General features: G+C 41.9%; 2 protein-coding genes and 1 long non-coding RNA gene across 9 annotated transcripts; 1 reads left to right on the plus strand and 2 right to left on the minus strand.

Annotated features, from left to right (window-relative positions):
- Window positions 1–1,543: 1,543 nt before the first annotated feature.
- Window positions 1,544–8,295, minus strand: LOC104584397. 5 transcript variants are annotated; one of them, XR_002962084.1, is made up of 5 exons: window positions 7,870–8,293; window positions 7,644–7,793; window positions 3,957–4,090; window positions 3,222–3,314; window positions 1,544–2,507 (listed from the first exon to the last, which is right to left on the minus strand). XR_002962084.1 is itself a non-coding variant. In XM_024457279.1 (3 exons), the coding sequence occupies exons 1-3, from the start codon at window positions 7,901–7,903 to the stop codon at window positions 3,996–3,998; spliced, it is 279 nt and encodes a 92-aa protein (XP_024313047.1). In that variant the 5' UTR covers window positions 7,904–8,293; the 3' UTR covers window positions 3,952–3,995. The 5 variants fall into 5 exon arrangements, 1 of the variants encoding a protein (XP_024313047.1); XR_002962083.1 differs by having other exon boundaries at window positions 1,544–2,515; XR_732102.3 differs by having other exon boundaries at window positions 1,548–3,314.
- Window positions 4,610–7,633, minus strand: LOC112268490 (agamous-like MADS-box protein AGL80). Its single transcript, XM_024457278.1, has one exon. It carries the CDS (start codon window positions 5,560–5,562, stop codon window positions 4,819–4,821), a length of 744 nt encoding a protein of 247 aa, XP_024313046.1. The 5' UTR covers window positions 5,563–7,633; the 3' UTR covers window positions 4,610–4,818.
- Window positions 8,296–10,542: 2,247 nt separating the features above from the next.
- LOC100821258 lies at window positions 10,543–17,820 on the plus strand. 3 transcript variants are annotated; one of them, XR_002962198.1, is made up of 5 exons: window positions 10,543–10,911; window positions 11,035–11,091; window positions 12,044–13,434; window positions 13,596–13,764; window positions 16,959–17,030. It is a non-coding gene; the product is annotated as an uncharacterized LOC100821258 (long non-coding RNA). The 3 variants fall into 3 exon arrangements; XR_001405151.2 differs by lacking the exons at window positions 11,035–11,091; window positions 16,959–17,030 and adding an exon at window positions 17,370–17,820 and having other exon boundaries at window positions 10,553–10,911; XR_001405150.2 differs by lacking the exon at window positions 11,035–11,091 and having other exon boundaries at window positions 10,557–10,911.
- Window positions 17,821–26,989: the final 9,169 nt, after the last annotated feature.

Raw genomic sequence — 26,989 nt, forward strand, 5'->3', positions numbered from 1 at the left:
CAGCGAGTAGTTTGCCGACATCTTCACAAAGGGCCTCTCTACTGCAAGCTTCACCAATCTTCGCTCCAGTCTCAGCGTCGTCGAGCCTGATGCTGCGATTGCGGGGGGGTGTTAGACGACTTAGTTGTCCCTGTATCCACGTTCTCTGTAATCGTGTGTAGTGTGCAGTTATGATTCTATATCCTATATATACACTCTGTAACCCCTCGCTATAATCAAGTGAATCAGTTCTATTCCTAGTTAGCAGTTTTATCTCGCCGTCTCTGCCCTTCTGGTTTGTTGGAGGATTGTAGCCATCTCTTCTTCACATTCTTTTGCAGTACCCGCTGCTGGGACAAATTGGTATTAGTTGGGAGCCTCTTGATGATCCCCATTCTTGCCAGAAATTCTTTGAGAGGACCTACCTTAATGATGATTTTCACCTGCGCCGCTTGGCGTATTTGCTCCCTAGGCTTGAGCCCCTTGGACTTGCTATTTCTGACTGGCTGGACCTAATAGATGATGTAACTTGTTATTTGTGCCCCCTGCTTGGTGGTGATTTTCACAAATAGCACGGTGCAGTGCAGATCAACTAGACGCTTCAACACCCACCTCAAGGTCGCCGGCGACGGCTACTGTCGATCGGGCAGTCTCCATGATTTAGGTATCTTACTACTTTCTAGTGATTATGGAGTAATTGGTCTCATCTGTTAGTTTTATTTCACTACGCTTGTTCTGAACTAAGTGCCCTGTCTAGCAGATTGAAAATAATTGGATTGCCCTCCGAGCTTATGAATGTACTGCTAGTGTATTGTCACTCTTTCTCTTGATTGTTGACTGTTGTGCTCCACTACGGCACCATACAAAGCAAGCATGAGTTGTTGAGGTAAGCATGCGCTCTAATGAGGCGCCCAATGTTCCGACTGTTATGTGCATGTTTGTAAGATTCAGTAAAATATTAATTCAGTTGGTTTCAGTAGAAAATCACCAGTTTTATCGATTCAAATATACAGATTCACTGAGCAGTCACCTATTTTTTTTGGCTCTACCCGATTTGATTCAGTTTTTTTTGGTACAGATTCAGTTTTTTTATCCAGATGAACCTAACAAGTTTTGAGTTTTCCTTTTCCCTTTATATCACCGTATCCTGAACAAGTGTTTTCGAGCAACTATGCAGATTTGGTTTCATCTTTGTTATTTCGTGACATCGCATCGGCTCCTTCCTATATTCTGAAGAATTAAAAAAAGTCGCTCGATGTGCGGGTAACCTATATTTTGACACCTGTTGGCGTGGATTGCTTGAATTTTTGTATCTCCATAAGAACGCTGAATTTTGTATCTCGACAAGAACACACGGGCATGACATCAGCATGAATTAACTAGTACTCCGTAGTAGATAATAGATCTACAGTGCAACTCAGCAAGCAAAATCTAAATAAAAAAAACGCCATGAGATTCCACCTAGCTGAATGTCTTGTAATTGGCAAACAAAAGTGAGAAAAATCGTTGTATTAGAATACAAAAATAATTGCTATTGTATATCATGAAACCATAGTCACACCTCTTTCTTTTGCGGGTGGAGAAACTTTCATTCATTCAGAACATGGTTACAATCGTATCTCATGGCATTACTTACAAAAGAGAGGAATTCTACAAGCCAGCAAGAAGTGTAATTATCAATTCTACCACAGTTTGCCAAAAGAAGTACAATTATTTTACAAAAGAATTTCCGCGACGCGGTTACATATCCGAGGGCGTTAGAGTTATGAACTACTCGCTTACAGTCCACGACTCACCCGCACTTACAAAAGAACTCATGATCTCATCTTTGAACAACCCCGCACTCATCCAAACGGTGCCCTCCTGTTCTATAGTGTGCGCAACCTGTGACACACAAGGTCTTGCCCCCTCGAAGACAATCGCATTTCTGTGTCGCCAAAGGCACCAGCAGATAAGTATGCTTCCCGTAGCAAAATCCCGGCAAACCTTTCTGCCACCAAGCGAGAGACCAGACCACCACTCCATCAAGCTGACCTGTCCGACAGGCATCAAGTCCAAACGTCGCCACCAAGCGAGTTTGCCAAAAGATGAGCAACAGTATTTTGATCTCGTGTGATCTTGCTTACTCAAACACCTGGTCTGAGCGAGATGAGTTCTCTGATAGACGACACCTGATTTTTGTAGATTCCGGTCAGTAGCTTCAATAAGAGAAATGGCCTCATCAAAGTCACTCTCCACAGAGAAAGGCTGACTCGTCCAGGTCTGGGCAAGATGGATGCCCTCCTCCATGCAGCCAGCTCCGTGCTTAATGGATCCGGACAATGGAAAAGATATCTACACACCATGAAAATTGGCTTGCCATCTCGGTCGCGAAGGACCATACCAGCCCCAGCCGAACCATCTTCGAAGAAAGAACCATCAACATCGAGTTCAAGTCCAGAACGAACAGGATGGAGCCAGGTTGCTTTAGTGGCAGGTTTTTCCCAGTTCCTGTGTCTTCCCTTCTGAAATCCAGACACATTAACCACCTGCTTACCTTTAACATCACAAATTAGGAATGGTCGCGAGGATTCAGTCGGAGGAGCAGGTTTGTTGTTAGTAAGATCATTGTAAACGTGCCAAATACACCAAAGGGTCATCATTATAACCGCATTTTGTTCCTGAGAAAAACTGGAAAAAAGGCTTAAAATCCACTCCCTTGAGTTCGAAGTGCACTGTTCCAAATCTGGCAAACCCCAATCAGCTCTCATTACTCTCCAGAGCTGTATAGTCACACCTCTCGCCTCTTGAAATGTCAGAATCAGCAATACATAGTACACTGAGCAGAATATATTGGAGGCAACTAAAAACTGTGAATAATGATAAGGGAACATGGCGTGATAGGAAAATAATATAACCTGGGACAAACAAAAAGGTATTTGAATGGCAAACCTGTAAAAAAAAAGCTGCAGCTGAAAATCGGAACAACTGTAAATGGCAAACCTTATAATAATACCAAGATTGTAAAAAAGTAGAACTTCGACACTCTGATCCCCTACCTCCCACCTATCTCTCTGCCAGCTGCCCTTGAAGCAGTCACCCAGTTGTTCTAATCATACAATTCAAATTGCAACATTTTCCATCTAGTGCTTCTATTCACGGCTGATCGATGAGACTAAAAATTTATTCACAGAAGAGGATGAGCCTGGTTCGGTTGCCAAGTTCACCAAGACAGGGATGGAGTGATAGGGAACTCATCTCACCTGATTGATCTTTGGGTGCTTTTCTCCTTCCCGCTGCACAACTTCATCGGATCCTAACGATTCTTCTCGATTCCATCGCCTTCTTCCTACGACCTACACATTTGTGATCATTGATTTGCTCCGTGAGTTGCAATGGGAATTTTGCAAGTTACTTGACTGATTACAATGTAAACTCACATGGAAGTTACCAGACTCATATCACGAAAGCAACTGGGAAACAACAACTGTTACATGATAAACACAACAAAAGAATGGAAAAGCAAGATACCAGTCTTCTTAAAAATATAGGAATGCAACCAGCGATGGTACACCAGTAACAACAATAAGAGTAAGAACAAAAATTAGAGGTGAGAGCCCTTGTGTACCAAAGAAAACAGGTTGTGGTTAATTAGTATGACATTATATATATATATATATATATATATATATATATATATATATATATATATTCTATTTTCTTTGATATAAACTTGGTAGGTCTGCGCATTGATCAATGTTGATGATAAAATTTATTATATTTTAACAAATTATTCAAGTTAAAGAGAGCTGCAATACTAGAAAAATTAAATACAAATAAATAAAATATGGTAAAAAGACTCGCATATCATTACAATCAACTTCCAGATCAACATATACAAGTTTGCATGCTCTATAAAGATGATATTTGATGGTAGAAAGTGTAAGGGATCGCGATAGTGTTCACGTAAAGTATTTTGCCTAATTTATCTTCTATACCTAAATAGAGGATCCCCACTAAACCATTTTCCTGGCCTCTCAAGCAGCCACGTGATCCTTATTCCTGCGCACCCCGTTCCGTTCATGCGTCACAGCGTTCAGCTCCATTCTGTCGTCTCCAATATGGGCTTCGCCTGTGTTTACATTTTTCATGAGGATTAGCAAGTACGGTTCACATATTTAGCCAATCATGACATGAAGTATTTCACTAAGATGAGAGGAGATTGAAGTATTAACATTTCCATTGACAACTGGTGCTCGCCTTCAAACTTTTGATTGTGGTTCTCATGAACATATCTAAAAAAGTGAAAAGATGAGGGCACAACCGGCTGGAAATAAAATTTATTGAAAAGAAGTGGGCAAACACCCACAATTGTAAGGAACGTTGGCCTAGTTAGAAGGGGAAAAGGATCAGAGAGCACAAACATATGCTAAGGTTTAGCATTTGCATAACCAATCTCTTTTAGAAAAATCTTTAAGACTTCATCTTTCCTCAGACAAAATATTTAGTTTCTATCATGATTAGCTAATGGTGATCAATTTATATTCCTCATAAATATCTAAAAAGATATGATCATGAAACATCGCACCTATCATCTATTTCTATAAAAGAGGGTATATTTAACAAGACATCAACATCTCATATTTAAAACTGGGACGATGAAAGATAAAACTTTATTAGAACTATCTTGCCCTTGGAGAGCAACTGATACAAAACATGACACGACATGATAGCAGTGATACTGTTGCGACGATGAAGTAAATAAAAACATATAATAAATTGATCGATAAGCGATCTGAGAGACGAGACGCAGGTAGCTGGCCATGCATGCATGCTGCACGCAGTGAGAAGATCACCTCCTCACATGGGAGTGAAGGACGAACTGGAAGCATCAAGATCAAAGCCCTCTGCCCATGAGATCAGATCTCCGCCCAGATCGGTGGTGCTAGGACCAGCACCATTGTCACTGTATGGAAGGACGTTGAGGTCTTCCCCTTCGATCCTCATATTGTCAATCCACATCTCCTGCTGCGGCATTTGCAGATACTCCTCCCGAGAGGGATCCCCCATGGTCATCATGTAGTTGCTGGGGATGTAGGTAGCTGGAGGAGCCTGCAGACCAGCCTGCCTGCTGAGTTCCGCAATACGGTCGCCAATGCTCTTGCGATAATTCTTTGCCATCCAGCCGACACTGGTGACCTCCTCGATGGTGAGGCCCATTAAGCCCGGGAGCTGACCGAGCATGGCCTTGTGCAAAAGGCACATGGTGTGGCGCTCGTGGTTCTCGCGCTGCATCTTCTGGTTCTGCTCTCGGAGCTTGTCCACGCGCTGGCGGAGGAATCCCTCCTGGTTCACTGTCTTCTTGTACTGCTCCACGTCCGGCATGACCTTGAAGCGGTGCAGGATTGGCACCGCCTCGGCGACGCACGGCCACACATGCGGCTGCGCCTCGCCCTCGCCATACACAATCACGCATGCCTTCAAGTTACAGAGCGTCGCCAGCTCGCTCGCCTTCTTCATCAGACCGTCGCGGCGCTTCCGGAAGGTGGTGCGGCGAGCTCCGGCGTCAGGGATCCGGCGGAGGCTCACCTTCTTGCGTGCCATTGCCTCGGATGGATGGGTCGGTAGCTAGCAAGCTAGCAGGCAAGAGAGGCTAGCCAGCTAGCTACGAATCAGCCAGCCAAGGCAAATGGTTAGTTTGGTGAGGAGAAAGCAAAGGAGGATGGGGTAGATTTATAGTGAAGGACCTCGATGGATGAGGAGATACAAATTAATTTTGAGGATATTTTTTTAGAGGCGTATAATTTCGAAATTATGAGGTGATTGGTAAGTGCTAAAGATATCCAAGAGATTTGCAAGTTCAGCCACGGTATTAATTATGAGGACTTTTTTTGCTTAGAGACATATTTCCAAATTAATTTTGTATTAAATCTGATCCAAAGTTAGATGATTGTTTAACCACATCCAGCTTGTGATAAGCCACCGTATTAATTATGAAGATTTTTTGTTTAGAGACATATATTTCAAATTAATTTTGCATTAAATCTGATCCAAAGTTAGATGATTGGTCAAACATATCCAGATTTTGATAAGCCACCCATTCATTATTAACCAAGTTAAGAAAATAACAATCAATGGCTTCAATTTTTCTAATAAAGAAGGGATCATACCAGATGAAATTATTAATTTATGAGAAAAGTATATTTTTGGTCCCTCAACTTGTCGAAAAGTACGTAAATGGTCCCTCAACTTTTTTTCATATACTTTTTGTCCTCAAATTGTCGAAATCGGACACCAATGGTCCCTCAATCCGTCTGAAGCGGTTTCGGTGCTGATGTGGCATGGTTTCCCCCCCTGACTTGACACGTAGGGTATGCCATGTCGGCGTTTGGTTGAATATCTTGTTGGACCAGAACCCTATACAAGTGACAAAAGGTGCTGACGAGACACTATCACATTTTCTCCGCTGGCATGGGTCTATTTGAGTCCTTTCTTAGTTTTTGAGGCGAAAAACTGAACTCGGGGCTAAAAAGAAATCTAATGCCATACAAAAGTGGCAAGTCAGTGCAAAATCTAATGGTTGTAAGTAACCCCATATATAAATATCATACATATTTATCAAGACGAATTAAAATCTGTCAATCGTTAATTATTCCGACGTCCTCGGGAACAGCTTTTGCACACATATGAGATTGAATGGTTACTTCCTAATTTCTGTTATTTTACATGCACTATAATTCATTTACGATTCAACACAATTCAGTCCAATCTATTGTTTTATAGCTAACATATATAAATGGAATCAAATCAATTTTTTTATAGGATTTCATTTGGTTTGAATTTGAATTCTGTATTCAAACTCATGTTAGTTTGTGACATGGATTTGTAGAATGAGAGATAAATCCAGAGAAATGATGCTTTCTAGACAGGAATTTGGGTTGGGTATAGATGTGCTTCAATGAAATTTCAGATTTAATTCATGTACCCGATTTCGATACCAGCCAAAGTTAGTTTATGGACAGGTCCAAACGATGGGACCCAAGCCAAACTAGATCTTAGTGAGATATTGTGCTGAAAAGGCATGAAAGATTAATAAAATACAAAATAATACAGAAGGAAAGTAGTCGTTATTTCCAAATCGCCAAGCAGTTACAGGGCCGATCTGACTGAAATGCATTTCTCGTGAGTACATTGAGAAAGAACGGGAGTGGCAGATGAGTGTTGGAGGTAGGAGAGCATAAAAAGGCCACATGCGCACGGACGTGGCAGGAGTACTGTGTCATGTCACACCACAACTTAATTGAGTTCCTGAGTGCTCTATAATGTAACCCCCAAAGCTGCGGTTATTTATCTTCATAAGTTGATATATTTATCCCTAAAGTTTAGCTATCTGAAAATTGCTTAGAAAATTTGCCATGGTCGAAATAAAATAGTTTTTTTTTCTCGTGAAAGATCTGATTTTGATTTTTCTTTGGCAGTGATCTAGCTTTATTGATTTATAAAAGAAAGCATCCTATATATACCATTTGAAATGAACATAAACAGTGAAGATTCTCGATATAACTAAAACCTCAATCATAGTCATTCGAAATCAACTCCTTTAAATCCATTGTTCATATCTTACGGTTCCTTCATGTAATCAGTGACGAAATTGTAAAAATCATGCTTCTACAAGTTGGACTAACCTCGTAGATTTTGAAAAAGTTGCATGAGTTGTGTCCAGTTCATGTAATCGAGGAGCTTGGAACCCTTGAGGATGTACTCGTTGCCCCTGCGCGGGGAGCCCAGGGTCTTCCTCGGAGATGTCGTGCCACACAAAGCTGTTCTTGTAGCACCTGCCCGGCCAAAGCAGCAAGACGGATCAGACCGACAACAGCGGACAAGAGCTAACAATGGATGATGATTGGTTACCTCTCCTGCAGTACCACGGGTACATGGTTGCCATCCCCTTCCCTTTCAACACGTTGAGCCGGTCAATCACATCTGCGGGCAAACAGCTGCGGCAGAGGTAGTAGACCACCGCCACCTTAATCCCCGCTTAAGCGACGGTTGAGGCAGAGGCGAGCGGTGAGGAGGGTGGTGGCTCTTGCCCGGCGGCGCCACCCAGACCTTGTTGCAGCCGGGGCTCGCACCTGAGGCGGCGGCGGCCCGCGCAGCGGCACACGGCCGAGGGGTGGCGGCCCGCGTAGAGCCGGAGCGGCGGCGGCCCGCGCAGAGGCACAAAGCCAGAGCGGCAGCGGGGGCGGCCCGCGTACAGCCGGAGCGGTGGCGTGGCAGAGAAGCGCGCACGGATAGCCTCGAGCCCTCGACACGGTGCGATTAGATCTCCCCAAACAGCTTACAGAGGATCGAAATTTTTAGAGTAAAATAAGCCACTGGTGCATAAACTCGGCACAAATGAACCCTTTGGTTCACGAACTCGAAAACACACACCCCTAAACTGAAACTACCATGTCACTTTACTCAAAAACGGTTCGGCGAGGTTTAAACACGTCACGTGGCTGCCATGTCAGCTTCGGCGACTTCTTCATCGGCGTACTCTTGTCAAAATTGAGCATTGTGGGTTTGATACCAACCTTAGGCAAGGCGGCGACAGCAACAACGGCATGGTTCTCAAGGCCTCAGGATCCCCGTCTAGGCGAGGCCGCCTTGCCCCTCGCGAGCGGCTCGCATGGTGATTTTGCAAAAAAGAAAATCCTGAGAAAATTGAATAGCATCTCGTGGTCCCTGCCCGAAGTTGACGTGGCGGACACGTGGCGTATTTAACCCTCGATGGATCGTTTTTGGACTAAAATGACACACTAGTCCCAATTTAGTGGTTTAAGTGTGAGTTTTTCGAATTCGTGGACTAAAGTGTTCATTTTTGCCGAATTCACGGACTAGTGGTGTATTTTACTCAAATTTTTAAAATAAATAAATGTAGCTCTCAGTCGATTTAAATGAAGCAAAAGATAGACAATGAAGTAAAACAAGTAAGTAAAAGGGCAAGAATGATACCACACGGGAGACGGAAATTTACTCCGGAGTTCCACCTTTTGGGGAGTTATACGTCTCCGTTTGGAGTAGTGCTCTACCACAAAGGTAGAGAAGCAACAATGGCTCACTCTATTCTCCTCTCACAACACCACAAAGGTGAGGTGAGCTCCACTAATAGCTTCTTTGAAGGCGAACGCCAAACCTTTACAGAGAAGAAGAAGGGCACAAATCTACAATTTAATTGGAGGCTCCTTCCCGAATCCTCAAGCACCTCCTCACAAGATTGGGGGTCTTGAAAAGACACGTTCCCGCTAGTGATCCCAAAATTCCAATAGTAACAAAATCCACCAAGAAAAACGAGGGGGAATCAACTTTGATTTCATGAAACCCTAGATCGAGCTCTTCTCAACCCTTCCTCAAAGTATTGGCTTGGGGGATGCACTAGGAGAGAAATCTCGAAATTTCAAGCTCTTGGTGTTATTGAGTGAGAGAGAGGGGATGAACTGGGTGAGCTCCGGATCTTAGACTCGTTGGGGATGAAGCCCCTTTTATAGCCCTTCAAAATTCCAACCGTTACAACTAATTTCAGTTAGACCAGTACCAGGGCGGAGGCAGACCAGAAGTTCTAGGAGGTAGAACTTATGCCTTGCTACCGGCCTCCTACCGCTATAAGCAGCAGGATTCCAGTAGCGTTTCAGTGCCTGACCAGTACCAGGACAGAAGTTCCAGCCACCTCATATTCTCCTCTCCTCTTTAGGCCTCAGTCCAGCTTCCCCATCCCATCCCTCGATCTCGATTTGCAGGCGGTGCACAGAGTACAAAACTGGCGCTGCGACGGTTAGGTTCCGGCGAAGCTGCAGCGGCGCAACATGCAGACGGCGCGATGACAAGAAGAAGACGAAGGGAAGCCGGGCTTTTTTTTTCGCCACACCGTGCTAATTGGACCCGGCCTGACTGGGCTCGTGTGCCGTGCATGGGCCGGGGTTTGGCCGCTGTGGGCCGGCATGGCACCGGCCCGTTTATAAGTGGGCCTGATGGGCCTGGGTCATGCCAGCTCGTTGGCCACCTATGCTTTGGGCTCTGGCCCAACTTCGTCGCCTCTTCGCCTTGATCCCGCTATCTGTTCATTCAAAAATGTGCGTTTTCAGCTGCGAAGCATACCCATACGAGTAACCGAGCCGCCGCTAGGGAGACGGAAGAAGAAACTAGGGTTCTGAGGTAGGGCATCGTCCGGATTCACCGGTCCCCTTCACCTCCTGTCGCCATCATGGCGCTGTGAGGTGGGGGAAACCTCAGATCTTCCTAGACGATTTGAGAAGTCTTTAGTTTTACGAATCTTGTGATCTTCATCAGCAACGTTACGGCGGAGGATGCGATGCCGTCGATTTGCTGAAGCTTGGAGAATATTTCGTGTTGCAAAAATTAATACCATAGAGAATATGTTTTCAAGAGATTTTATTGTAATTCTTAGTCACAGGGATTACTTTATTTTCGAATGTAAATAAAGTTATAGGTGATTTAAAAAAAATATGTTCATTAAAAAAAACTGTTCTCGCTCCACCACCGGCGGGCGGCGGTGTATTCTCTCCCTTTCCCTCGCCGACAAGTGGCCCAGGGCCACCAGCCATACTTCATCTCCCACTTCTCTCGCCGGCTAAACCCTATTCCAAGTTCCAACTCCCCAAGTCCCAACCCCAGCTCAAAAAAAAAAAAAGTCCCAACCCGGTAAAGCAGCCCCGGCCACAGCATTGCGCCGCCGAGTCCTGAGTTGACAACGACGACGCCTAACCCTAGCCCCTCCGCCATCGTCCAGTGGACCCTTGCCTGGCGGGCCCTCCGCCGGAAGCCGTTCTCCTCTTCATCGCCGTCGCGCTCTGCCCGACCAGCCAGATTGATCCACGTCGGGACCTCCTGTTGTCGTCTCCCAAATTAGTTGGACTGACCAGTCGCTCCTCTTCCTCCCATCGCGCGAAGCAGGTAGTATGCTGTCTTGTTATTATTCTCGTAGGATTATTTATCTGCACGAACGAATTGGGGGATTGTTTATTGCTGGGAGAAAGCAAAACCTCGAGAATCACCTACTGGATGTTTTGCTCTCAGGTTTTTTCTCTACTTGTAGAGACTGGTTCGCTAGAACCTGACGAATTGGAATGGACAGTAAGTGTTGTAATTTTCGGAATTTAGCCTAATTTAATTTTGCATGTATTTATTCCAACATTAAGGGTGTAATTCTGGCAGCAAATCACCTGTAAATGTAAGAGGTTTAGCCATTTAGTAAGTGACATTTAGGCTATTTGAGACTAGAAGCATAGCCTATGGAAGAGATTACCGGTTTTTGATCGATTCAGAGACAGAGAGCATAACTTGCGAAGTGGAGCAATTTCCAAGTTTGGGTTGTTGCCATTGCAGAGTTGAAGTTATTTCCTTGTTTGTAGCTTCAGTGGTTCCAGTATTTTTGCTTGGGCTATAATACAGAAATAAGTGGAGTTTTTGAAAAGGGCATCAGATTTTGCAGAATATAGATAATCTGTGTGTCCTCAATGGCACAAGAACCTGGAAATGATTGCTTTTCCTTCAATCTTTTTTGTCTGATTTAGCTTCACCGTTTCTTGCGGCTTTGCTTGCATCTGGAACTGTCTTTCATGCATTTTAAGTACTTATGGAAAGAAATGTTTCGACTGTGCTCTAGCTTGTATATGCTTGTCAATCAGAAGAATCATTAGATGTTCTATGCATGTTTTTATCATTGCTGGATTGAATTGTTCATGGATGTTCAATGTAATGGAACGTGTTTTGGTGTTGGCTGCCGTTGGTAAAATCTTCATTTTGCTACTTTTTATGTTTATAAGAACCACCCATCGCCGTTGCCCAATAAAATACTTCTATGCAAATTTTGCAACCATATACCCTTGCATTTGTGCGTGATATGTATGGTATTGCATCTATGCAATGTCAAGTTCATTTTTGCCCTTGGATTTGTACATTTTTTTCCTTTCATAAATTAAATGAACATTGGAGCTTATTATTGCTGTTTATCTCCATCTGGATTTAGCATCAGTTTTCACTTGAACGTGCATATTTAAGCATTAACCGTTGTTTACCTTTGCAGGCATGTCCCATCAGTCAGACACATCATCCTGTTCAGATGATTCTAAAGAGACCAACACCATCAACCCAACCGGTATATACACTATGGAAGAATTCATTGCTGAACAAAGCATCTTTCACAATTTACTTGAGCGGATCACTGTGAAGATTCAAGACAAAATCAAATCTCAACAAGCTGGTACATCTCACCGTGGGAGTAGGAGGTACATAAAGAGAAATCGTGAAGAGGGCCATCAACAACTGGTGGTTGATTACTTCTCTGAAGATCCTACCTACACTGACAAGCAATTCCGGACAAGATACCGGATGAGAAGACCCCTGTTTCTGCGTATAGTCCATGCCTTAGGTGAGTGGTCTACCTATTTCACAGAAAGGAGAGATGCCTTTAATCGTCAAGGGCTCTCACCTCTACAGAAGTGCACAGCAGCTATTGGTATATTGGCATGTGGTTCCCCCTCAGGCGCCATTGACAACTATGTACAAATTGGTTTGAGCACAGTAATGGACTGTTTGGAGCAGTTTTTGGAAGGGGTGATTGCTGTGTTTGGTGGAGAATACCTGCGGAGCCCCACTAGTGTGGATATGCAACGTCTACTGCAAATGGGTGAGTCCCGTGGCTTCCCTGGCATGTTGGGAAGCATTGGTTGTATGCATTGGGAGTGGAAAAATTGCCCTGTTAAATGGATACGTAAACTTACTCATAGTGATCACGGTGCCACAAAGGTAATTTTTGAAGCAGTTGCTTCACAAGACCTCTGGATATGGCATGCTTTTTTTTGGTGTTATTGGGTCCCACACTGACATCACCATGCTTAATCAGTCACATTTGTTCACCGATGTCTTGAAAGGTCAAGGTCCTCATGTGCAATTCTCCGTCAACAGGACCCAATACAAAATGAGTTACTATCTTGCTGATGGAATATACCCAGAATGGCCTGTCTTCATTCAGACAATACCCCTCCCTCAAACTGAAAAGGACCGATTGTTTGCATGACATCACGAAGGAGCAAGATATGATGTCCAGCGAGCATTTAGACTCCTAGTTAGAGTCTCATTTTCCCATTGTGCGTGGCCCAACACAATTTTTTCAGCAAGCAACTCTAGGAAAAATCATGCAAGCTTGCATCATACTTCATAACATGACAGTTGAGGATGAGCAAGATATGGCTAGTACATGTTTTGGCTCAGACATAATTTCAGAGACATCGGTTCCTGTACCGTCAGATATCAACAATGGACCTGCCGATTGTTTTGCTGATTTATTAAGGAAAAATGCTACTATTTATGCGAAACCAATATACAACCAACTCAGGAGAGATTTGATTGAGCATGTTTGGCAGAGGTTTGGGCCATTTGGTGATAAGTATATATAAAATATTAATCCTGTGAAAGGTGAGTTATGTTTTCATGTAATTCTTTTGTAGACCTTTTATTACGTTTACCTATTTTATTTTCATTATATCACCTTTATTTCTAGTTAGCAAAACTTAACAGTTCAGTATTAGCATTTGTTGGTATTTGAACAATACGTATTCTAACTACTAGAGCTGCAGATATCAACGATGGACCTGCCGATTGTTTTGCTGATTTATTACGGACAAATGCTACTATTTATGTGAAACCAATACACAATCTACTCAAGGGAGATTTAATCGAGCATGTTTGGCAGCGGTTTGGGCCATTTGCTGACAAGTAATAATGAAATAATTAATCCTGTGAAAGGTGAGTTACATTTTCATGTAATTCTTTTGTACACATTTTATCATGTTTATCTATTTTAAATTCATTATAATTACCTTTAGTTCTGGTCCAAACTTAACATTTCAGTATTAGCATTTGTTGATATTTGAACAATATGTTCTGTAATTTTTAGAACTGTGGCCCAATTTAAGTAAGTACAGAGTTAATCATAATTCTTCTGGTTGCTCTGAAGCAAACCAGATTAAGGCCCTGTTTGGTTGGGCTTAAAACTGCTTCTGACTTTTGGCTTATAAGCCACAAAAGCACCTAAATAGTTGCTTTTGACTTTGGCTTTTTGCTTATTCCATCATCTAACAATATCAAGTCAAATGTCAAAAGCCAAAGCCGAAAGCACCTAATTTGGTGCTTTTGTGGCTTATAAGCCAAAAGTCAGAAAGCATTTTTAAGCCCAACCAAACAGGGCCTAAGTTGTTGCAGCAATTTCTTTGTTATGTACTCTTCACATAATAGCAGAAATTTAGCTATGTGAACCTTTGGTACTTAGAAAGTAATGATGGCACCTTTTGAGGTATCGAAAAGATGTCAACTTGCATATGATGCATCTTGATCTTTGGAGGTTACAAGAAAGCTAAATATTTATTGGCACATGTAAGGTCTGTCTGCCATAAATTTTATTTGGCATAATATTTTCATGTTTATAAGTTATAGTAATAATTAGGGATATTTTACTAATGGAATTCCATATTGTCCTTTCGTAAATCCTTTATTCTTGCCCGCTTCAAGACATGATGAGTAATTAAAAAATAGCAACGTTGGGGTAAAGAGTTTACACTGCTTATGTTTACTTCAAAAGTTTTCTTGTACGTAGGAAATGAGATTTTTTTTACTGCAAATTAATATGCTGTTTTATTTCACTCATATAGCTATCTAATCTTCACAAGTAGAAGGAAAAAGCTAAGGTACCGCTTCAGTGATATAATATTTTTAGATTTTAACAAAAAATTAAGGTCTTGCCACTATTTCCATATATTACCATGAATACTCAAAACAACTGTGCAAGAAATATGCAAGATTAGAATGCTTTAGTTTGGATGTATAGTGCAATCATTTGCCATCATTGTTTAATGAAGGCTGTAGTTGCTAGTATAAATGACTTCTGAAATATTTGGCCATGAAGTTATATTAGCTGCACATATTGCTGGAATTGTGGGATACCTTGCAGATTTGAAGGGGTAAAAAATATATACCTGATTTTTTTTAATTGTAAATATGATTTATTTTCCTTTCATTCTTTGCATTCCATCCTTTCTTTATTGGAAAAGTTGGATATTTGCCACTCCCGAGAATGGTATTGCCACCCATGTCCCACTGAAATCTGGATCCACGGGCAAGATGTCGTTAAGGCACTTCATGCAAATGTCAATTATTGTTATTCTCTGTTACCATCATCACCTTGCAGAGTTTAGCTGTTGAGGGCTTGGTTAGTTGCATAACTGTTTGCCGTGCAAGTCTTTTAGACTGTCGGCTGTCTTCCTCGTGATTTAGAGGTGGTAGCGCTAGGCAGTCAGAACACTTGGAGATATAGTAGGGATAAGATGTGAGAATTGAGTTAGCGAGCCCCCTTAAATATAGGCCAGCTCCAGCTCATAACAATCTTGTCTAACAACTTTTCTTTTGAAGCTAAACTGTAATAGCTGCGCGATTGCAGTCCGACAGTAAAGTGAGGCACAAAGTGCGACCTTTGAGGATTGAACTCTAGTGGCCTGCCAGCATACCTCGCTGGCTGACCACCCAAGCTTTGCTTGGTTCTCTGTCTAATAACTTTCACTAAGATAAGATACTGTAAACAAAGGGATGAGAGTATGCCTAACAGAAGGAAAGGAAAATTCAAGGATAACTTTCAGGCCTGAATATCTGCCAGTTGATTGATTGTTGTGCATGGGCAGGGTTGTGAAAGGCCCCACATGACATTGGAGTTAGTCTCTAGGGACTAATTCCTTCAGCACATCTCCTATAACTAGTTGTCGTCCATCAGATTAGGTCTCTCAACAGTACTTTGTTTTTTCGTTCCATCTTCGCTTTTACACATCCTGCAATTAGGAAGTGTAATGTATTTCTAAATTGAGTTCTAAGGGCTATTGTCTAAATTCCAATGGCAAGCTGCTTATTGATCCCTTTTCTTTGAAAACAAAATAGGCTTAGCATTTATGGGTGTGTTACAGCATGATAGGTTCAGGATTGAGGATACCTCATATGCACTTGAAGAATGCAATATTTGGACATATCTCTTTGCTTAGAACGAATCAGTTGTGGATTGTTTTCTGAAAGCTATTGTAATACCCCAAAACTTATAAAGGTTAGTTCTGTCATGAGTCGAAAGTGTTGACCAAAATTTGACTTTTCAAACCGTAAACCATACAGAAAATTTGATACCATGGTTGGATTCGTCTCGCCGAGACGAACGAAAACGACTATAAGTTTGTCAAAATTTGGAGTTCAGAATAATATATATTTTTGGGTGCCCTTTTGCTTTGAGCCCTTAAGAGAATTTCGGATTAAAGAATAATAATATATATATAAGAACCTGATCTCTGAATAAGACCAGATGAAGGAAATCCCCCAGAGGAAATAAAGTTACCTTCGGCCCTGCCTTTTGTTTTCCCCAACTCCTCTGCCAGCCGTCGCTAGGGTTCCAGCCGCCGCCGCCGCTGCCGCTTGGGCTCCGCCGTGACTCACGCTGGTTTTTCCGTTGTCTCTCAGCGCTGCTGTAGGTACGTGGTCAATTGATCAAGTCCCCGCTGTTTGGTTCAGTAGTTCGCTCCTTTTAATTAGAGCAGTGCGCTGGGTTCAGTTTTAGTTGCTTCTGTTTGTTAGCGTTCAGAGGAAGGAAAGAAACTGCATCGTTGGATCTGCTAGTGTTGTGCTAGTCGGCTGATTGGAATTGGCTTGCAGGTGAGATTAGGTGCTGAACGGCAGTTGCAGGGGCTGTGTGTTTTCTTGAAGATTGATTAGTTGGGTGATACAAGTATGAGCACTGACCGATTGGTTTTACCACAACATCACAAGGGAACTTATTCTGTAGATGAGACAAGAAATAAAATTTAGTTTAGCTGGTCTTGGCAAAGGGATTAAGAAAAAAAAAAGACCAAATACTTGCCCTTTAAGCTGTACCTTTTGGATTTGAGATAGATTCTAAGACTTCGTCTTACCCACAGGTTCGGGAGCTCCGGGCGCTGGGCATAAATCTTCACTTTGATTGTCAGCCTATTTCGGGTTTTAAGGCAAGTGCATATGGAGTTTTCTTTGGCTTTGTGATTGATTGCACTTGTTCCATGCTTATTTTTTTTGTTGTGTTTTGTTGTCCAACTCAGAGTATATGCATAAGGCATAGGTTGGCTAATCCGGCAAGAACTGGGGAGAAATGTCAAATATGTTTAGTCCGGTGAGGAAAGGACACATGATGTGTCTAATCCGGAAAGCAATATGTTCAGTTATGCATGCATGTTATTTCAGATTTCTGTCAGAATTCAACTTACGTAAATGTTTGATGTTCTGTTTCCACCATGTACTTGGCTGAGTATTTTACTCATATTTGTTTCTTCTTGTTGAATTTTATTGGTTTTCAGGTACTCAGAACAGTAGCATCCATGGGAGGGAGTAGCATCACATCACCTGGACCTCACTTATTTTTCTACCACATTGATTAGTTAAAAGTCATAATCCATAGGGAGAGAAAATATGTCACACCAGAACTGCTTGGTTTGAGTCTTGTTGACGCTTAGAGAATAATCTTGGAGTCTGTTAGTGAGTTTATGAACTCCGGGCATGTTGTTTCTTGTCTTATTGATTATAATTGAGAGAGATATTAAAATGCATGCCGTGGATGTCCTTATAAACAAAGGAAACTTTGTTGAATTTTCTAATTTTTCATAGGATTTAGTGTTGCTGGGTTTAGAGTAATAATATTCCAAGTATGGTCGATACTTGGGGTGTTACAGCTATCTTAACATTTGTCATGGTTTGATGTGTACTGATACTTTTAGGTTAAATTATTAGGTAGTCACCAGGCTTTGGTTATGCTCTTTAGGGCCAGTTTGTTTCTGCCCTTCCCGGTGGGGATTGACAGGGAAAGTTTGAAATTCAGTTCAATTTTTCCATATTCCCTGTCAGGGATTGCTGGAATCGAACTAGGCCTTAACGGAATTATAGTTCTGCACATCAGATGCCATGTTCCTCGTCTCACCTGCAACAAGCCGACAAGAGATATCTCCAGCTGTTGATATTGGTGTGTTCCCTATATGAACTGTGGGTGTATTTTTTTTTTCAGCAGTCGTACTTAGTTATCTATACCAGTATATTAAATTGGAGTTGGTGGTGATGGTGGCGGCATACGTGGTCTGTTAGATCCGCCTGACTCACGCTGGAAAAACCCTCCGAAGCGTTTTTTTTCCTTTTTTTCCTCTTGCGTTTATTCACGGCCTGGACCCGCAGCAGTTTCCTCTCTCCTCCCTCCCCGAACCCCAGGCCCTCCTCCATTGAGCGACGTCGCCGCTGCATCCCTCCGGGCGAGCCGTTGCCTCCCTCCACACGAGACGCTGCGCCGCCACCGCTTTGGCAACTGCTTGATGGCCTCAACTGGCCGGCCAAATCGACTTGGGGGGCTGGGCGGTGGCACAGCACGCGAGGCTGGCAACCTACCAGCTGCGGTTCCTCGCTCACCGGCGGCCACGGAACTCGGGAAGGAGCTCTCGCGCATCCGCCATGAGCAGAACCAGCGACTTGGCCCCCGACGGCGATGCCCGGCATGGGCAGACAGCGGTGGCCAACTCCGTGCAGGCGGTGGTGGTGTAGGCCGTCCTTCCTCGGGCGCCCTCCTCCCTCTCCTCTGACCGCACTTCGTTGCCGCTGCCCCTGCCCATACCTTTGTGTTCGGAATTTATTTGAGATATATGCGTATGTTCCAGTTTAATGGTTGGCTTTGTTAGATGGGTGTGTGTGTGCGAGCTGATTGATGTATATACGTGTGTATACAAGCTTCATAGATGTATTTTTTAGATCGTATTTTGGGATGTGTGCGTGTTGATGGGTGTATTTTTTGAAATTGTATTTTGATATTTATCTTCTTAAATTATAAAAAATAACAGAATATTGTTTGATCTAGAGCGGGCCGCCGAAGTTATCGTGCACTCTTCTGTATCTTTGTCCTGCCTTTTTTTATCTATACCTATCTAAAAAATACGGACCGTTCTTTTCACCGTCGTCTGTCAAACTTTCCATAAAATTTGTGAGCTCTCAGAATTGCATGTATATTAGGCTTATTTAGCCAGCTGGCCCATTACCTACACCGAATCTATCTATATATATTTCATAAAATTTGTGGGCTCCCAGAATTGCAGGTATATTAGGCCTACTAAGCCGGCTGGCCCATTACCTGTACCAAATCTATCTATATCTATATCTATACCAATGAAAAAAATACGGACCGTTTCACCTTTTTTCCTCCCTTTTTTTCGTCAAGCCCCCGAGACCCACCTCATCCGCCCGCATGCAAACCACTCCTTCGTCCGCTCCAGACGGCCGAGCTCCCCTCTCCTGGCGCAGCCCAATAGGAGACCCTTTTCCTAATCCAATAAAAATAATTTCCCTGACGCGGCGGAGAAAACACAATTAAAAGCCCAAAGATATCTCTTCATACATTCGACCTTACTCTCCTGCTTTGGTGATACTCGTTATCTGTAGGTGCGACGGCAGATTGATCCTGCGATGCAGCATATGGTCCAGCATGCGGTGCCTCCTTCCATCTGAGAAAACATCGTTTAATTCCAGAGAAAACATGGGAACAACCTCGTTCTCTCAGCCCTCATCCCCGTCGTGTTGATCTAAACCACTCTGACTCAGTTCGCATCCCACTGGTTTCTTTCGGACTGAGCTCGTCTCTGACTAGGTTAGACCCTCACATTGTAACACTAAGATAGGCAAAGCTGAGAGGCTCTTAGGAGTTCAAGTAGCTAGCCGGGGAGCCACCCCCGGCAACCTGTCAACACCCTTAAATCAATGGAATCCAAGCACAAAAGCAGGACATAGGGTATTACACCTCCGGGTGATCCGAACCTGGGTAAACTCCTCAGTGTCACACTTCGTGTCTTCGCCACGTCGGTGATCACCCGGGAGCCGCTACGACAACGCACGCTAAGACGGTTCAGCCGTGATTATGGGGGATGATTGAGGAGGGGAAAAGGAAGGGAAGGGCCGTGGGATACGGTTCAGAGCACCTGGATGGGTTACGGGCCGAGGAGGCATCGTCGAGGGCGGAGATTGCGACGGTCGGCGCGTGTGTGTGTGCTGCTTTTGGCACGAGGAGGAAGACTGAAAGTGCATGTTGCCCCATGTGTGGTTTTGGTAATTAATGACAATTCCTATGGACTAATGTTTCATAGCCAATGAATGAAGACCACTTGGTTAATTCAATGATAAATGTCATGAAGATAAAGATATATAATGAGAGTTGACAATTGGATGTGTGGTTTTGGTATCCGATGACAATCCTTTTGCATAAGTTGTTTGCATTGAGCTTTAATTCAAGGAATGCTAGTAAGAAAAGTATTGAATTGAAGGCATGAAGTTATTGCATTTCAATGAGTGAATCAAATATTGTCAAGAAGAAGGTGAAGTTCCCGTGATGGATTAAGATCTTGAGATAATGATTACAAGATAAGGATTCAACATATGGTTTCATGATAATGTTTTGTTGAGCTCATGAGTTGAGTCATGGTTAACCAAGTCATGGAGCAAGTAATCGAGTGAAGAATCCATTTGGTGTCTCAAGATTTTGTGTTAGAAGATGAAGAGGACTAAAGTGACGTTCATGATATCATAAAGATGGAGTAAAGCAAAGATGAAGGTTGACCAAGAATAAGTGCAAATTTGGATTCAAGTTGGTCAACTCACAAGCAAAATTATGTACCACATGAGATCTAGTGGTATGGTAAGCATTTGTCAATTGCGCTTTGTGAATTACATAAACTATGTATTTGGTATATCTATATGTGGGTTAAGTGAAACTCATGGGTTTGGATCAAAAAAGAAGATTTCATATAGCCCATGAGAGATGAGATCAAGTGGTGATGATTCATCAAGGTTGAGAAGAGCAAGATCAAGAAAAGCACTCCGAGGATTATATACATGAATCATATGGTAAGCAATTGTATATTGCACTTATGGACTAACCAATATTATGTCTATGTTATTTGGTTGAGGGTTAGGTGATACATATGGGCAATGTTTGAAGAAACAATCTTATATAGCCCATATGGAGACGGTCATCAAGATTGACAAAGGACAAGCTCAATATAAGCATCCCGAGAAGATACATGCTTGAAGCTTGCCATCCATTTGGTGATAATGGACATGTGAAGATGAGCTTAAAGTGAAGGTCTCCCACATTAGAGTATGGGGGAGCAAATTGAGTTTCTTCACCAAATGACCTTGATCAAGCGAATGATTTCAACTTGCAACGAGCATTGACGCCTATATCAACCTAAAGTGGATTGCTCAAGGCAAATGTATAATCTAACTAGGTTTTCCTAGTTTTACCGGTCTCAAAGAGTTTGGTGGGAGACCGGTTTATAGGTTCGATAGCCATTCTATCAAGAGGGGCTTTCGGGTGGTAACTTGAACACGTCGTGCGTAGAGTGCTCAAACCTTTGCATATTTTGCATCATCTCTTTTGGTTGATCTTCGTTGGATTTCTGTGTGAGTTTGTAGAGATCATTGTTATCTTCGAAACAAGTCCAAGTTCATCGAAATCGGAGTTTGTATGCAAAAGTTATTGCCGTTTTCGTGTGAGTGGTTCTGAAGCTTTTTGTAGGCCGGAACTTCCGGGCAAATTCCGGGAAAACCTCCGAGTGAGTCCAGTAGCGTTTTTCCTATTCGATTTTTTGGTCCAGATTTCGTCCGGAACCTCCGGGAGCCCTCCGGGCTGTGGAAACTGGCCCCAACGGGCAGATTCGGGGGAACCCCTATATAAGGGGCTTCTTCCCCAACGGACAGAGATGCTCCTAGATCGAAATTTTCCCATTCTTTTGAGCTTTCTCCACCTTCCCCAAGCCCCAAATCCCCATCAAATTGAAGGGAGTTTGTAGATCCATTTGAAGGGATCATTTGTTGATCTCCTCCTTTGTTCCTCCTCTCCAATTTCTCCATTCCATTTGTTGATTTGGGTGACATTTGGGAGAGAGGGATTTGAGCATTTCTTGTGTTCTTGCTTTGCATTTGGTGCATTGGTTTGAACTCTCTACCTTGATTAGTTCGAGTGAGAGCCCGTGAGCTTGTTACTCTTGGAGGTTATCCTCCTAGACGGCTTAGTGGTTGTTGCCCTGGTGACCTCTTCGTGGAGATTGTGAAGAAGCCCGAGGTTCTCCTTTGTGGTGCTTTGTGAATTGGTTGTGGAGCTTGTCATCTCCGGAGTGGAGGAAGAAGCTAGCCATCTTAGTGATTGAGCTCCTACTTTGGTGTGGGAGGCTCAAGGAGTTGGGTGTGCCCTTTCACGGCTATTCGGGTTACCTCTTGTGGTGCCCGCACTTCTCCAACGGTGATTAGCTTCTTCGGAAATGAACATCGGGATAAATCATCGTCTCCGCGTGCCTCAGGTATTCCTAAACCGAGTTCATTCAACTGTGCTTAAATTTGTGATAGCCATCGTGCTTGAAGTCATATATTATCTTATATATGTTTTGTGCTATATTATATATCTTGTGCTAGCTTGTTATTTAATTTTGGTGCCCATCTTGTTATAGCTTAAGTTGTCGATGCACTATAGTTGAAACTAGCATATTTAGGATTTGTGCTTGAAAATATCCGACTAGTTTAATTCCGCATTTAGGATTTATAGAGCCAAATCCGTAAAGTTTTAAAACGCCTATTCACCCCCCCCCCTCTAGGCGACATCGAGGTCTTTTCAAAGACGAGCACGGGCGCTCGTCTGGGCATGGGCTGGGCGCTCTCGGAGAAGCTAACCCAAGAGGGAGAACGGGTGTGGTCCAAGAGGAAAAAAAGAAAAAAAGAGAAAAAAAAGAAGACCTAAAAGTGGCTTGCCTGGGCTGTGGCAGCGCACGGGCATTCTGCTAGTCCATAAATAAGTGAAACACACAATGTGCTGTCATCTATCACCGAAGTGAAGAATGGTGTGCACAACGAGATGCGAAGTGTAGTGACATGAATAGTGATGGGCCCAGATTTTTAATATTTGGTGGGGGAAACACTACATTTTCAATATTGGGTAGAGCAAATGCAATGCCGTTTAATTGTGCGGATTTTTTAATTGTGTCCGATCGGTCAAGAAAAGACGGTGGTACCGAGCCTCCTAGCAAACAAGTTAGTGGAGTAATTGAAGACAGGGAATGAAAATTAAGAGAGATAAGATTTTAAAACTATTGTTTGGATGCGGGTACCGGAGTTTAGAGGAAAAGGGAAAAGAATAAATATAGGACAAGCGATAACTCAGAAACCGATAAGAACTAGCAAGATAATAATCATGAACAGTTATGATTAGAGATACAAGATAATAATCTTTCTTGCCCGAGCATAGTCATAACAACGTTTTTTATTTCCATTGCAACGCACGGGCACTCCTGCTAGTTATTACATAAACACTAGATCATGATGGCACGCATTGCCGCGCCCGTCAGTTTCAGCAATACAATGATATATAGGAAGAACACGAATATCTCGGGATTCCACGCTTGTCCATCTTTTCAAAAGTTTTTGGCTTCACGCCTATCTATCTTTTAGAAAGTTTTTGTTTACGGAGATGCTAGACATGATAGTTATATTTGCACAAAATGGCTCATATTTTAAGCGAACATCTTAGTTTTCTCTTTTGCTTTGCTTTTATTCTTTCCCAATCTGGAATTCTTTTTTCCTAGCGAGTAGTCGGTTCGATCGGTCAGATTCCATAGTAGTACTCAAGTCCAGTTCGGCTCTCATAGCGCACATCGCCACACCCATCCCTATTGTTGAGAATGACAGGTTTGAGTGTAAACTAATATGATAGTTGACTTAAAATTGTAATGATAAAGGCATATGAAATGGGAATCTATATTATTGAATGACAGGCATCTGAACATGAGTTTGCATAAGAACCATAGGAATACATGCTTTTTCCCTTTCATTTACTTGTGGAACCATCTTTCTTTCTTTTTTGCAAAACTTTCAAAGACATGACAAGAAGCATGATAACAATAGCTACATGCAAGGTAATATTAGCAAACATACACATATTAAGTTAGTCCTATCAAATTTCTTGATTGGTCCAGAATCTCCAGTTTTCAACAAAAGCAAGCAACCGTCACCATGATTGGTTTTGTCTACGTAAGAGCCAAATCATGCAAAGCTGGAAATAGTATTATTAGTGTCACCATGATTGGTAAGGAAGTAACCATCAATTGACCGGTGATAACGTCAAATAAGATTATGGGATATTATTTAGATAACAATGATCAAGAATACTTGGAAAGATTTAGAAACTTTTACCTGTGCGAGCATGTGCGACTTTACTTCAGTTTAAGCTTCCACATTTAAGATTTTTGGTGATCCTGTGTCATTCGAGGTATTTGGGCTGCAAAATACAGTAAAAAGAATTATTGCCACTCAAAACTCCTTAATGTACAGACTGATCAAGCGAAGATGGCAAAGGTTGAGTCTGAACATATGGTATGTATTTCTTTTCAACCCAATCATACAGCAGTAACACATTATATTGTTGTTTTATCATCCAAGCATCTATTCACAGGAGTATCAAGAAAAATGCCATGAACAAGATTAAATGCAGTAATTGTGTGTATCAGTTCTTGTGATGGCAAAAGAGAGAAATAGTACCCGTGCATCAATTCTTATGGGTTGCACCACAAAACTGAAACACATCCACATTTACACAAAACTGCTTCCTAAAACCTGATATCAAGAAGTCTCGAAACAACGCAAAATAAATTACCTTATGGCAATATTGTGCTTTATGGCCATGATTCCTTGCTGCTGCTGCCTGCTGATGTGCAAAACTGCCAAATTCCAAATTCTAGTGTGCATCTTTTTCTTGATTCATTTGTCTTCTTCTATAACAAATGGAGCATATACACAAAATATGAGATGACTGTTTTAGTATAACAACAGCATGCCTCAAAAAGAAGTAGAATAACAACATTGAATGCTCCAACAAAAGTTAATATGGGCATACAATAAAACAATTACTAAAGCATGGAACAGAATATCGGTGTCCCTTTTAAAGGTCATTGCCATAGCAAGAATTTTGTTAATGATATTGTTAGGCATGTCAGGATTAGATGGAACTGTACATTTTCCTGAAATAAGAATAACAAATGTTCACTAACCAACAGGGAACAGTATAAGAAAAGGGGAATCATACTGACATTTGGAGATACTTTAGACCTCCGGTTGTCCTCAAATATATATGTTCATCTTGCAAACGGCTTCTGCACCGAATCGGTCAACATGAAGTATAAACTAAAGTCCTTGTATATGCCACAGCTGTTGAAACTTGTAAGAAGCTCTGAAGTCTGAACCGTCTATATGCCCTCTCTCCAAGGGTATAGACTTCCGCTGCTACAAAACTCAACGATGGGAAGCCTAACAATCTTTGACGATTAAGTACGTGTCAGCAACAAGGTTTTTGGCATTTTCCATTGCACCTGTTTTCTAGCATCCTTGCTCTAATTTGTCATCACCAGGGGCCGAGTAGTATGTTTTTAGATCTAAACTTTACACACACACACACACATGGTAATATTAATTTGTTTGTCGTGTAACAACATATTATATTTTCAGTTGGTATATATCCAAATATGTGACCCTATGGGTGACAAACAATAGGATGATTCAAGGATCTTGTGTTTAACAGTAATGTGTTTCTCCGATGATCTCGAAAAATGATCATATTAATTACACTATGTAAAACGAGGTGACATGCCACTTACTACAAAACATGAACGATCTCCTTTATATATAGGATTTCCTGCAATTTATGGTACACATGCCTAAGATGTACAAGGAACACGAGCTTGAGATAATATTCATTATTATTGGTATCATCCAGCTTATAATGCTCGCGGCTATCATCCCATGCATGCTTATGTTTTCAGTTGATGCTTGTTAAAATTAATACTTCGATACCACAAAAAATTATTGGATATTCGGATAACACTGATAAATCTTTGGTTTGGTTTACAATTAATTTCTGCAACCACAATTGCCATCACAATTCCATCACTGCCTCTATTAATAAATTGCAGGTGCGGTTGAGAATGGCGCCTCGACTCACCACTTTCCTCTTGCTCCCATCGTATTGAATATAAATAAGGCAAAATACTTTCCGTGCACGCTATCGCGATCCCCTACACCTTCGACCATCAAATATCATCTTTGAGCATGCAAACTTGTATATGTCGATGCATAAGTTGATTGTCATGATATTCGAGTCTTCTTTATTTGTATTTAATTTTTCTAGTATTGCAACTCTATTTAACTTGAATAATTTGTTAAAAGATAATAAATCTTGTCATCAACATTGATCGATGCGTAGACCTACCAAGTTTATATCCAAGAAACTAGAAATATAATGTCATACTAATTATCTGATGATTCTATGCATCATGATCTTCATATGAAGTATAATTTTTCACCAGAAACATATGTGAAACTATTGATTACGTTTTTCACGAGGATTAGCAAGTACTATTCACATATATAGCTAATCATGACGTGAATTGAAGTATTTCACTAAGATGAGAGGGGATTGAAGTATTAACATTTCCATTGACAACTGGTGATCGCCTTCAAACTTTTGATTGTGGTTCTAATGAACATATTTAAAAAACTGAAAAGATGTGGGCACAACCGGCCGGCTGGAAATAAAATTTAACACCAAGCCGATTGCATTGAAAAGAAGTGGGCAAACACCCAGAATTGTAAGGTTCGTTGGCATTATTAGAAGGGGAATAGGAGAGAGCACAAACATATGCTGAGGTTTATAGCATTTGCATAACCAATCTTTTAGAAAAATCTTTAAGACTTCATATATTTTTCCTCACTCAGACAAAATATTTAGTTTCGGTCGTGATTAGCTAATTGGTGATCACTTTATATTTCTCATAGACATCTAAATTGAAATATGATCATGAAACATCACAACTATCATATCTAGTTCTACAAAAGTGGGTATATACAAGACAACAAC

The sequence above is a fragment of the Brachypodium distachyon genome, chromosome 1, assembly GCF_000005505.3.
Source record: "Brachypodium distachyon strain Bd21 chromosome 1, Brachypodium_distachyon_v3.0, whole genome shotgun sequence".
Classification (NCBI taxonomy): Eukaryota; Viridiplantae; Streptophyta; class Magnoliopsida; order Poales; family Poaceae; genus Brachypodium; species Brachypodium distachyon.

Excerpts from the sequence above, each read along its gene's own strand:
- LOC112268490 (XM_024457278.1), bottom strand. The coding sequence starts at position 5,562 with ATGGCACGCAAGAAGGTGAGCCTCCGCCGGATCCCTGACGCCGGAGCT.
- LOC104584397 (XM_024457279.1), bottom strand. The coding sequence starts at position 7,903 with ATGGCAACCATGTACCCGTGGTACTGCAGGAGAG. Across the intron at positions 7,794-7,869 it reads CCCGTGGTACTGCAGGAGAG|GTGCTACAAGAACAGCTTTG; the intron begins GTAACCAATCAT and ends TTGGCCGGGCAG. Across the intron at positions 4,091-7,643 it reads ACTTTTTCAAAATCTACGAG|GCGAAGCCCATATTGGAGAC; the intron begins GTTAGTCCAACT and ends ATGTAAACACAG.